The sequence below is a fragment of the Pseudophryne corroboree genome, chromosome 4, assembly GCF_028390025.1.
Source record: "Pseudophryne corroboree isolate aPseCor3 chromosome 4, aPseCor3.hap2, whole genome shotgun sequence".
NCBI lineage: Eukaryota > Metazoa > Chordata > Amphibia > Anura > Myobatrachidae > Pseudophryne > Pseudophryne corroboree.
In genome coordinates, this window is record NC_086447.1 from 599,088,656 (window position 1) to 599,102,094 (window position 13,439).

Here is a 13,439-nt window from a genome sequence, read left to right on the forward strand (position 1 = left end):
TGAGGAGGGAGTGGGGAGTGCTATGCCCCCACAGTACCTGCTGTGAGGAGGGAGAGTGCTGAGGCCGGGCCACGGGCGGACTCTTCTTAAACTATGCAGTGCGCGCTGTCGGCGCCGACGTCAGACGCAGGTGCCGCATTTCGCGCACAAAGTAGTTTAGCTTTAGTACGCGGCCCGCCCACAGCACTCCCCATCCCTCATCGGCACAGGCACAACACAGCTGCCCACTGCTGCTAGGTGGCGGGCCGGGATGGACGCTGATCGCGCCTATGTGTTGCTGCAGCTCCTTGCTCCAGCCAGGTTCCAATATGGCGGTGCAAGCATGCGGCGCCCATTAAGGGTGGCGCCCTGCGCGGCCGCTCTATTGGAACGTGCCTGGAGCTGCCCCTGTCTCTATTGGTGCACACTTACTTGCTTTTCTTGAGGTCTAGCCTCTTTCCCTTCAGACATGGAAAAACAACCTTTTCAAAATGGCTAAGTTGACTTCATGATGCCATGAGGTCTGCCAGTCTGCCAGGATATATGGCCAATCTGCCCTGACTTGACAGAAGGCAGAAAATTACTTCAGTGCTCTGCTGTGGTGCTGAAATAACTACCTCCACTTGACACTAGTAGCTGGGAGACCCAGAGAGGGTGGTAAGAATTATGGCCACCTTAAAGCAGCACTTAGGGGCCCATTTATCAAAGTCTATTTACAGCTATATCCCTGAAAATACCAATTAACCGCTTATATTAGGTATCTCCTGAATGTAAGAAGGAGGGATCCCTCCATTGCCGCCTGCAGATGCATACCCCATAGGTTTCTATGGAGAACGTGATGTTGCCAAATTTACCAATATCCAGAAAGCGAAGCATATCCCAATATTGGTCCCCGGGGCTACCCATTGTAACCTATGGGTTACAGATCACACTTGTGGCTGGAACCCTCCACGGAAGTGACCTCTGTGCAGAACGTTCAGCATGCGCAGACCCCCGGGCAGCCGACACAGCACATCCCAGGGACGAGTTCCTTTCGGAGCCGCTGTCCCTGCATGTGCTGGATGATACATCCAGACAATAGGATCGCATATTGTAATGCGATCCTGGGCGGTAAGATCTGCCCAGATCACATTCAGTATGCGATCCTTGATAAATGGGCTCCTTTGCTTTCAAAGTGAATGCTATGTGCTACTTTCCATGTTTAAAGGTCACCACTAATGTCAAAAAGTACATTACGTTCTGCAACAGACTTTAGTCCAGGGGGTAAATTTACTAAAGATCTATTTTGATCGACTTTTTAAATCGATGTTGTGTTTCATGGGCTAAAACATTTACTAACAAACTTTTTTTTTACATATTACGTTTTGTTTTTTTTTTCGTTTTTTTTTTTTAATATTAGTAAATGTGTATTTTAGCCCCTGAAATATAACATTGATTTAGACTGATTTTAAATCAATTAAAGTCTACCTTTAGTTAATTTATGCTCACCTGTGTCCTGTGAGGACTATTACATATATTAGGCCCATCTATACAGAATCTAATGGAATAGGTTGATTAGATCAAGTCTACGCTTAGGACCTGGTTCAGATATGAATGGAAATTCAATGCGGCATGCAAGCAGCATTGAATTTCCATCCGATTTCTAGGAGGGACATGCAGGAGACGTCTCAGTAAAGACGCCTCCTGCATGTAACTGTGATGCCAGCACTGCAACCAACGTCACAAGCTGGGATCCAACGTCGTGACCATCGGTTTCACACAGTCGGCCATCTAAGTAAGCCTCAGCTATTGCAGCTGGCCGGCAGAATCAGGGAATGCGAGGCCAGGAAGTCTGCATGGTGACATGCAAACCCTTAACTCCCTTCTCCCAGAAAATGTGGGTGACACACCCCTTTTTCTAGGAACGCAGGCCTACCTCCACCCGCTTGCCACCCTCTCAAAGCCGCTGCATGTCAATCAGGCAGTGGCAGAGGGGGAATACAGGAGACGTGCCAGAACAGACCTCCCGATAATCAGAAATCTGCATGCTGCCCCTCACCAATGATTAGCTCTGAGTTATGCCCTTAATCCTTGCTGGCAATAGGGAACAATCATTTCAAAAAAGTTACAAATTAAAAAAGTTCAAATGTGAAAAATGCAAATTAGGGGGGGTAATTCTGAGTTGATCGCAGCAGGATTTTTTTTAGCAGTTGGGCAAAACCATGTGCACTGCAGGGGAGGCAGATATAACATGTGCAGAGAGAGAGAGATTTGGGTGTGGTGAGTTCAATCTGCAATCTAAATTGCAGTGTAAAAATAAAGCAGCCAGTATTTACCCTGCACAGAAACAAAATAACCCACCCAAATCTAACTCTCTCTGCACATGATATATCTGCCACACCTGCAGTGCACATGGTTTTGCCCAACTGCTAAAAAATGTAATGCTGCGATCAACTTGGAATTACCCCCTAAATGCGTAAAAATATACATCTTGTCGGGATGCACTCAATAGCCCGGCAGTCGGGATCCCGGCGCTCAGCATGCTGGCACCGGGATACCGACACCTATTCCCCCTCTTGGCGTGTCCAAGACACCCCTGGAGGGAGAATAAATAGAGTGGCGCGCGTAGCGCAGCAAGTGCAGCGAGCCCGCAAGGGGCTTTTTTGCGCTGACCCCGCGGTTGGCATTCTGGCGCCTGGTATCCCGCGGTTGGGATTCTGACCTCCAGGATGACGGACGCCGGTATATAGATACCAACCCATCTTGTCACTACAGTCCCAACATTTATTTGCATTTAAACTGTATATATATGAGGGGGAGGGGGAAGGAATTCTACTAAAGTTCGATACCGATAGATTTTCATTGATTTTAAATCAATCAAAATCGACCTTTAGTAAATTTCCCCCTTGGTGCCATTACCAATATCGATAGATTTTCATTGATTTTAATTTAATCAAAATCGACCTTTAGTAAATTCCCCCCTTAGTGCCATTGTACTCAGGAACTTTAGTTGATTACATTTTAGGTTCATTAGTGGACCTGCATGAACTGTAAAACATAATTCTGTCAACAGACATACCAATGCGCTCATTTACCTTTGTTGCAACAGGAGTAATGGTTATGGTCATGTGACACAGGGCCACAGTGTTACATACAGGTGTATGGTCAGGTACTTTTGCTTCATCTGTTTAGCAGGATGTACAGTAACAGCCTCTGTGGTGGTGCTGCTGCTGCTGCTGCCTGTGATACTATGTTCTAGGTCGGACCAAATAACTGGCGAGTTACACAGTTGTCCCCTCTAAATCTTTGTCTCAGACCTCTCTCCCAGAGTGCGCTGGTATATGGGGATTATGGGATCATGCTTGGCATGTCATGTGTCCACACTCTCTCTCTGTGTCGCTGCCGTGGGGCTTGCAGGAGGAGCGGGCACTATAGAGATTCTAAGCGAATCCTTTTACGGCTCCAGCCTCTTTTTACCTGGTGCCCGACCAGACTAGCCATGTATGGGCACCCTGCGGCCAGTGAGAGAGCCCGAGGGGGGCAAGGTTGATGCCCAAGAGCCTAATATGGGTAGGCAGAAGGGGAGAGATCACGGAGCGAAGGATGGGCTGAGAGGGAGGCATGGGTTATATATAAATACCCTCTAAGCCGGACTTCAGCCTGAGCGAGCTGGAGAGCTAGTAGAAGCATCATCTGCACTGCCTGAGACAGACCGGAGCCCAAGGTGAGACTGGGAGAGGGGCAGTGCCAGCCTGTGGGAGGGGGCACCTGTACCAGAGGGCGGGACACAGGGAAAGTGAGGGGAAGGATCATTGTTAGGGAGCGGGCACACTATCAGGAGATATAACAAACCGGCAGAATAGTAAATGTCATACATGGCAGTGGGAACAAAGAGAAAAGCTTTTAGAACACTAACGAGATCAAAGGGAATCCGTGTACTCATAACAACAATATATATCAGAACGTTATTGCTGTTACACCAGCTGATATTATATGCCTATAGAAACATACATTTCATTAATTTGTATTTCATTTAATGTTATATGATGCTGTATAAAATGAAATTAAGTATATCTAAATGAATAGAGCATGTCTGTTTTAGTAGTAGTATTTTTTTACTGGCCATTATTTAACACTTAAAGAAAATAAAAATATATATACTGTACAAGAAATACCAAATTCTTAAATTGTAATTATTTATAACATGGGTCAAAAAAATAGTTAATTATTATTTAGGGCTCACTTTGTTTTCCTGTAAATGAAACCACATCAGCCTTGTCAAATCATTTACAACACAGGAGTCTGCCTGTAAAGACCTCTTTTCTTTTACTGTCTGGGAAAGCTGCATACAGTATATCAGTGCTACAGATATCCCTTTTTCCACTGTACAAGTAATAATACCCCTTTCACACCACACAAATAACCCGGTATCAACCCGACATATTGCCGGGTTGACAGACGGGTCAGTGTGCGGTGTGAAAGGGGCATAGCCGAAATCGCGGGTCGCCTGAACCGGCAATTTAACCCGGGAATAAAGCAGTGTTATACCTGGGTTGAATACTGGGTCAGTGTCTGCGTAAACGGGCTCCTGGGTCGATGCGGTCCGGGACCCGTTTACTAAAGCAGGGAGAGGCGGCGCGGAGATGATCTCATCTCCCAGCGCCGCCTCCACCTCAGCCTCCCGCTGCTATGGCAACCCGCACGGCATATTGCCAGGTCGGGGAAGCCTGCAGCAGCTGCCAATGCCGGATCCCACCCGGGAAGCACCCATTTCCAATTCCCGGGTGGGATCCGGCATTGGCTGTGTGAAAGGAACTGGATTTCATGCCGCTGTGACACTGCTGTGTCTCATCTTGAAACTGTGTTCAATTACCCAGGTTGGACCAGGGTTTTTGGTGGAAAAGGGGTATGAATCAGCTTGACTTATCCTTATTGCTAGAGGTTACAAAATAATTGATTTCAGTAAATGCTTTCCCTAAAAACTATAAACAGAATGATCTGAATAATAAAATTCTAGCATTCACTTTGCATTTAATGATATGTTATGTTCCCTATTACTTAAAATGTGCGAGGTGGTTACATCAAGTGAAAATATCCATATTTGACAACTATTTTTGGTTTGATAATGTAAATATGTATTTTTAACATTACTTAAAAGTTAGAGTGGAAAATTAATTTATAGGTTTCATTTGTAAATTGGAATGATTTTTTGATAGAGTACTTATTAATGTGCTTGTACAGTAAATACTTATTTTAAGTGCCCCATAGCTAAGGCAAGCTTTAGAAATAAATAATTACATAAATCAATAAGAGTTACATTGCCAGTTACCTACATATAATGTACAAATTATGTTTACACAGATACAGTAAATAAGCAACCAGTATAGGTGATGGTTACAAATATGATTGCTATATGTGTGTCATGTGTAGGTTTATACACCATCACTGAGGGAGTAGAGATTTACAGTAAATAGCAAAAGTACAATACAATACATGGAATTAAGTGCAAGCACCTACAATGTAATCTTGTTTTTATTTATTCATTAAGAAAGCTACCACCATGTGTGACGATGAAGAGGTTACCGCACTTGTATGCGACAATGGCTCCGGGCTTGTAAAAGCTGGATTCGCTGGAGACGATGCCCCAAGAGCAGTATTTCCATCTATTGTTGGGCGTCCTCGCCACCAGGTATGTATGAGAAAATATGTATTCCCGTAGAATAAAAAAAAATATAGCTGGGAAGTCTGTGGAACACAACTTGGCCAACTTTGGAAATATTTCTCCTTTAACATAACTGTAAATAAATAAGAAAGATAGAGGACTTCTTAAGGTCTTTACTGTACATTTATTTGAAAGGAAGGAAGTTCAGCTATATTGGCTTGTTAGAACTACTGATTTATATAGTAGTAATCTAATATGTAGTGTCTATATATCCTACACAGAGTATAAATTAACCTACACTTTTGCTATTTTCCCTTTGTGTACTATAGGGTGTCATGGTTGGTATGGGTCAAAAAGATTCCTATGTAGGTGATGAGGCCCAGAGCAAGAGAGGTATCTTGACTCTTAAATATCCAATTGAACATGGTATCATCACCAACTGGGATGACATGGAGAAGATCTGGCATCACACCTTCTACAATGAGCTGCGTGTAGCCCCAGAGGAACATCCCACCCTGCTCACTGAGGCTCCACTGAACCCCAAGGCCAACCGTGAAAAGATGACTCAGATCATGTTTGAGACCTTCAATGTCCCAGCTATGTATGTTGCAATCCAGGCAGTGCTATCTCTGTATGCCTCTGGTCGTACCACTGGTAAGTAACAAAGTGACTTGCTGTAGCAACCAAGAATAGGTATCATTAATTATTAATAATCATCAAGAAATGCAAAGTATGATTAAACAAATGTCGTTGAAATCTGTGGCACTATCAGTAGTATATCTTCCTAAATCAGAATTTGCTACAGAAAGTACATCTAATGGCAATTTATATATATTAAGTTTTAACATCATTTGCAAGGCTGTGAAATATTTACTAAGTTTGCACTGTATTCTATGAGCTGTAACCTATTTCACTTTCAACAATCAATGATTTTTGCTTCAAGGTATTGTGCTGGACTCCGGTGATGGTGTAACACACAACGTACCAATCTATGAAGGTTATGCCTTGCCACACGCAATTATGCGTCTTGACTTGGCTGGTCGTGACCTGACTGACTACCTGATGAAGATCCTGACAGAGCGCGGTTACTCTTTTGTCACAACCGGTGAGCTGGCAACTCTGTAATCACTACATCTTTATCTGTGTTTACACCACTCTATACATTTATTTTCAGTATTTTACATTAAATGCATCTGTCATCCCACAATAAATTAAATGCATTAATACACTGCTTCCCAAACTTTCTTGAAACACAACACCCTAGAGTTTCAGCGTTTTTTTCACAGCTTTCCATGCCAAAAGGTTCTTATTGAGAAACTCAGCAAAAAATATTAAATTACTGTTTCATCCTCACATTCAGTTATGTGGTGTTGGACAGGGCTGTTCTTCTGTTTGCACACATTATATGACTGGCAGCCATCTGCTCTGGTTTTGCCTGTCTCATTGACCATAAGCAATAAGAGCACCACAGCACCCCAGTGTGGCACGGCACCCAGTTTAGGAACCACTGAATTAAAAGACAAAATGCCAATATGCAATATTAGAAATATACCAAAAATATTTTAAAATTTAAAACAAACACAAAAAAAAAATGAATATTATATTCCATACTTCCAGGTCAGTTTATTTTAAGGCAGTTTAGAACCCAAATTACCATCTTCAAAAATAATACATAAATCATTTAGCGTTCCATCTACTAAGCTGCAAAGAACATATGTACAGGGTTGGACTGGCCCACAGGGGTACAGGGGAAACCACCGGTGGGCCCTACTGCCTGGGGGCCCAATCCCTCCTCTAAGGATCAGGTTCCAAACTGTGCTGTTACTAATATAGGGGGTAATTCTGAGTTGATCGCAGCAGGAATTTTGTTAGCAGTTGGGCAAAACCATGTGCAGTGCAGGGGAGGAAGATATAACATGTGCAGAGAGAGTTAGATTTGGGTGTGGTGTGTTCAATCTGCAATCTAAATTGCAGTGTAAAAATAAAGCAGCCAGTATTTACCCTGCACAGAAACAAAATAACCCACCCAAATCTAACTCTCTCTGCACATGTTATATCTGCCTCCCCTGCAGTGCACATGGTTTTGCCCAACTGCTAACAAAATTCCTGCTGCGATCAACTCAGAATTACCCCCATAGTACATTATCTTGCATGCACTACAATATTTACTGTATATATTTATCTAGGGGACCAACACTTGCAAAATGGTTAGGCAAACCAATGTGGTGGCTGGGCACACCCCCTCTAGAGACTGGCCCCACCCCTAAATGTGGGCCCCTACCACTGCATTCCCCCGGTGGGCCCTAGATGCCCCAGTCCGATACTGCATATGTATATATATCGTAGAACCTTCTTTACCATTTTCCAAACAATGTAAGGCTGTTAGTGCTTTCATCGTGTTAAACATCTATTTGTCTTAAAGCTAGTGTGTTTATACTGTACATGTAAATTATTGCTGTTTGTTCATATATTAACTAATCATCTTTATTGCGTCATCCACTTACAGCTGAACGTGAAATTGTTCGTGACATCAAGGAAAAGTTGTGCTATGTAGCTCTGGACTTTGAGAATGAGATGGCCACTGCTGCCTCCTCCTCCTCTCTAGAGAAGAGCTATGAGTTGCCTGATGGACAGGTCATCACCATTGGCAATGAGCGTTTCCGTTGCCCAGAGACTCTCTTCCAGCCATCTTTTATTGGTAAGTAATAAATTATTTATTTTCTTGTTTATGCAACAACGAAATGGCTTCTGGTGAGACTAAAGCTTTAATATATTTCATGCTAGGTATGGAGTCTGCCGGTATTCATGAGACAACTTACAACAGCATCATGAAATGCGATATTGATATCAGGAAGGACTTGTATGCCAACAATGTCATGTCTGGTGGTACCACCATGTACCCAGGTATTGCTGACCGCATGCAGAAGGAGATCACTGCTCTGGCTCCCAGCACTATGAAGATCAAGGTAATTTTGATAATTATATGACATAATTACATTATATACATTATATGCCTCATCTTATGAGAATGTAGTAAATTCACTACCTTTTATAGAACTCTAGCTTAAACCATCAGAGAATTTATAATGTCAGTTCCATTGTCTGTTAAATTGATTGTGTCCCCACTATGGGCATAAAGCCCTGCAATGTACAGGACTTGTAAAATATTTAGAATTTCAGAATTAACTGATTTTAAAATACATGTAATACTTTTATTTGCATAGTGTAGATGCATGAGTCTAAAAACCTTTGTCTTATTTCTTATAGATCATTGCTCCACCTGAGCGCAAGTACTCTGTATGGATTGGTGGCTCCATCTTGGCTTCCCTATCCACCTTCCAGCAGATGTGGATCACAAAACAAGAATATGATGAAGCTGGTCCATCCATTGTCCACCGCAAATGCTTCTAAACTTGTTTACTTGATCTCAAATGTAACATTCTGTCTCAGGTTGGCAGTGTTCTTTGCTCTGGGCTGCAGAAAAAGTCCCACTCTCTACAGATGACAATGTTTGTCATTCTAACCTCATACTCATTGTGACTCAAAGATTATGTAAAGTGTACATAAATTGTAATTTATTTTAAGATGTTTTGTAACTTCTAAAACATGAACCCAACAGGAAATGTCAAGAAACAATAAATGAGTCATTGCCCCTCTTGAGTTGCTTGTGTTATTTGAATTATTAACAGATACAGTACATTTAAATACTTTATTTTTTAATTTCACAATTTAGTTGACAAGCTATACAATGAACAAACAGCACTAATATCAGGGACATATATGAATAATACCACATTTCAAACTGACTAACACAAATTATGTAATAATACATGTTTTGGGCTTTCATCATCACCAAAGTCCTGTAGGTGATAAATTACATTTTTTAAACTTGGAGAAAAAGTAGTAATTCTGTTTGATAGCAGAGTTCTTATTCTGTGTTAACAGTGAATAGGCAATAGTGCATTACTGTCACCATTTCATCTGGTTGTGTGCACACTAAAAATACATTAAAAGTTTGTACCAATTCTGGAGGTCAAATAAACAAAGTCCTGTGGTCATGATCTCAAATGTTATACAAAGTACAGTATCAGTAGCTCTTACAATTCCATGAAAATGTACATATGGTGTGAAAAAGCCAGCCTTCCTTCTGGTGAACATTGTCTGACATACTGCAAATTAGAGATGTGTGGATTCAGATTTACTTGGATTTACTCGGTTCGCAACAACAGCAGCTCATTGGCTATCGGCTCCCACATGTTCTGGATAGCTAATAAGATCAATCCAGATAAATCCAAACTAGTTTCCCTAAAGTAAATCTGAACCCTTACATCTCTACTGCAAATATGTCTCCCAGCATCAAGCTATCCCCAGCCGGGGCCAGATTAAGGGCCAAATGGGCCTGGGACTGAAAATGTTCAAGGGTCTATTGTGGAGAAGGTGCCAGGGGCGTCTTAAGCGAGGAGGGGGTCCGTGTGCAGACGCCGAGTGGGCCCCCTCCTTTCCATGGCGCTGTAGGCTTCCGACACTGCGCCAGAACCTACTGCGCATGCGCAGGTCTCCGGAAACATGGCACCCGCCATGTTCCGGAGACTAAATTTAAAGTGCGTATGCGCAGCGGCCATTTTGGAGTGGATTTTGTGCTCGACGGAGGCGGCTGCAGTGTCCGACGCTGGACTCCGGAGAGGTGAGTACTAAAATATGGGTGCAATGTGTGCAGTGTGGGGCCCCCCCTGGACCCAGGGGCCCATGTGCACTGCACACATTGCAGCCATTATAGAAATGCCAATGACCAGTGCTGAGTGGGTGTGGCACGTGCCATGTGGGTTTTTTAACCCCCTACACTTTAAGCCCTAATGTCTCCCTAAATATGTGAAAATGTAATAATATTGTAATAAAAAATAGAAAGACAAGTTTAATATTTATGATTTATGGTTGACTGTGTGGCCAGCTGGGTATCTGGTCATCATTATACTGTCATGATGATGGGTCTATGTTTATGTGGAGGCCTGGAGCTACAGTATATTCCCATCCACCCCATTGCTTATCTTCCCCTGTCCTTAGCCTTCATTTATTTATCATTACATTTACTTAGTAACAGTTATTTATTCAGCACACACATATTACGCAGCGATTTATAGTGAATATTTCAGTCATTCATATCAGCCACTTCCCCAGTATATTTGATAATCTATAATCCCTATCACATGTATACATATACACTAGGGTATGTTTTGTCAGGTGCCCACTAATCTACCAGTATGTTTTTGCAGTGTGTAAGAAAGCCAGAGTACCCAAGGAAACCCCGCACAGACACTGAGATAGAACCGGTAAACTGAATTGAACTTGTGACCTCAGTGCTGAGGAAGTAATGCTACACCGTGCATTTTTAGTCCTCCATGTTTCTTGTATAAATGAACAGAATTCAGATGTAGGGTAAGGTTACCTTAACATAATTGAAATGCCCATGTATCTTAACTTTAGTTTTTCTAAACGTAAATGTTAATAGCAACAAAACAACTCAATAACTACTAATATTAATAGGCAAAATCACTAAAGAATCATAATAATGCAATACTGTGAATAAAGTATCACTACTATATCAAATAAAGACCTGACTGTATCCAAATGTTCAGCCATAACTTGAGCATGAAGCATTCAAAAATAAGTGTGACTCAGAATGTACAGTGCCCTATTCCATGGAGTGGTTCCATGTGTAATCTGTGGGAAAGGAACATAAGTATAATAAAATGCAGATTTCAACACAGATTTCTACAAATGTGGTGAGGATTTTTCTAGCGTTCCAATTGCTGTCAGATTGCTGCAAATACAGGATATAGTTATACATTGTGGACACATTACCCAAAGCAACAATAAGAATAAAAGAGGAAATGTATCATTCAGAGTGTAAGCTTTTTAGGGGAGGCATCTCAATTCTTCTTGCATTTTCTTTATATGCTGATAGATGGTGTCTTAAATACATTTATCTATACATACAAAACATGATAAGGTGATGTTATAATGCAATGGATCTTTTTGGGTTCTCTGTCATTTTTTCAAAATAACAATTTTTTGCTTTTAAACATACAGATGTAGCCATGCTCATCTTTACTGCGATGCGGTATGCTGCAACACGGCTTGCTGCATAGCATGTCAGGCTGCGACTATTCACAACAGGCGATCGCTCCATTAAATCCTAATGGAATTAATGGAGCGATTGCCGGCTGCAATTAGTCACAGACCTGCCCGCCATGCAGCAAGATGAGCATGGCTACATTTCTATGTCTATGTTTGAGGACATTCTTGAACATTGAATGTACAAAGTCAACTCAAAGGGTATTATTTTACTGAACATTTTTGATGTTTGTTATACAGGCAGTTTTGCTTAGTTTGTCCGGTAATTGGCGCATGGTAACAATGCTTGTTACTCGCTTGATTTTTTTTATAGATATGTGAAAATGGAATTATCCGGATATTTAATGTAAAAAAAATTGACAGTTCATATGTCACTCTTTTTGGCCATTTTATGTAACTGTTTTGTTACATTTAACTTTTTTCTTACTTAGTCTAATGATGTACGTAAGATGTTATTGCACTGCTATAGACGGTAAATTTACTTTTTGTAACAATATGATTCTAACTTGATACATAGGAGCAATCACAATTTAATTTTCAAACATTTTGCCTGATTTTATATTGCTCTTTTTTTCAGGGAAAAAACCTGCATAGTCAGAAACAAACACATATCACTTTTGTTTATGATATTGTGAAACATACAATATACCAAATAATGACTCATACTTATAGCAATACCATTGTTTTTAATAAAGTTTATATCACTTTATTTCAAGTGAAATATTGTTTTTATCTTGGGAGAAAATGAGTTTTTACTAAATCAACTACAGTATATCATACAGCAAACTTCACTTTCAGAAAAGATTTTTCCTGTACACTGTATTACTAATAGTCTAAAATATACCGTTAAAATACCTTGTGAAGTCAATTTTAAAAGCAACATTGATAGATTTGCATGGGTAGGTCATTCTTCAAATATTCTTGAATCATTGACGTTTTTAGTAAGGTTCACTACGTTCTACTATGCCTTCATACTAAGAAAGGATTGTACATTGGCAACATCGGCTACATAATTTAGGCTGTAATCCCTCTAGCTATTTATAAGTTTGCTATTGCTGTCTTTTATGACAGAGAAAGAATATAAGATGTCTTAATAGCACAGCAGATCAGCTTTTACGTGTTTGTGAGGCATAAGACATTTAGCCGGTATGTACAGTTAATTGTATGAAATGAATTAAATTCCATGTGTTAAGAAATGAGTTTTGCAGTCTGTGAGAAATCCTAAATACAAAAATAAGATATATGCTTTAGTAGTGCTGTAGGATCCAGCTGTCATCTACTTGCCAGGTTTCTCTAGCAACACTGTTCTTGCACTCTTGCCACATAGTATAATTGAAAGTTAATGCCTAGTATATTGAGAATAAATAAAATATGTACAGTATTTGCATACATACAATTTTATTCATATACTTATAATCTCCCAAATTATCCCGTTGGAATGTCGACATACTTATAATGCTGACATTTAACATCTTGACTCCAGGATGTCAACAGTACATTTTAGTTTAATTTTTAGGTTTATGGTTAGGTTTAGGCGTTAGGGTTAGGACAAAATATGCAAAAAATGGTATGTCAGTATTCTGGTGTTAGATGTTGACATTATGAACATGTTGACATTTGTGATTGTCGAGATTATTTCTGTTGATATAACGTGCATGTCAACATTCAGAACACATTGACATTTTAG

General features: G+C 40.8%; 1 protein-coding gene across 2 annotated transcripts; it reads left to right on the plus strand.

Annotated features, from left to right (window-relative positions):
• The first annotated feature begins 3,573 nt into the window (after nt 1-3,573).
• ACTA1 (actin alpha 1, skeletal muscle) lies at nt 3,574-9,280 on the plus strand. 2 transcript variants are annotated; one of them, XM_063917557.1, is made up of 7 exons: nt 3,574-3,682; nt 5,507-5,647; nt 5,950-6,274; nt 6,564-6,725; nt 8,127-8,318; nt 8,405-8,586; nt 8,888-9,280. In XM_063917557.1, exons 2-7 carry the CDS (start codon nt 5,519-5,521, stop codon nt 9,029-9,031), a joined length of 1,134 nt encoding a protein of 377 aa, XP_063773627.1. In that variant the 5' UTR covers nt 3,574-3,682; nt 5,507-5,518; the 3' UTR covers nt 9,032-9,280. The 2 variants fall into 2 exon arrangements, with proteins under 2 accessions (XP_063773627.1, XP_063773628.1); XM_063917558.1 differs by having other exon boundaries at nt 3,584-3,682; nt 5,511-5,647.
• The last annotated feature ends 4,159 nt before the right edge of the window (nt 9,281-13,439 follow it).

Bases quoted from the DNA above. Each gene is read 5' to 3' on its own strand.
- ACTA1 (XM_063917557.1), top strand. From the start codon at position 5,519: ATGTGTGACGATGAAGAGGTTACCGCACTTGTATGCGACAATGGCTCC. The intron at 5,648-5,949 runs GTATGTATGAGA...TGTGTACTATAG, and splicing joins TTGGGCGTCCTCGCCACCAG to GGTGTCATGGTTGGTATGGG. The intron at 8,319-8,404 runs GTAAGTAATAAA...ATTTCATGCTAG, and splicing joins CTTCCAGCCATCTTTTATTG to GTATGGAGTCTGCCGGTATT.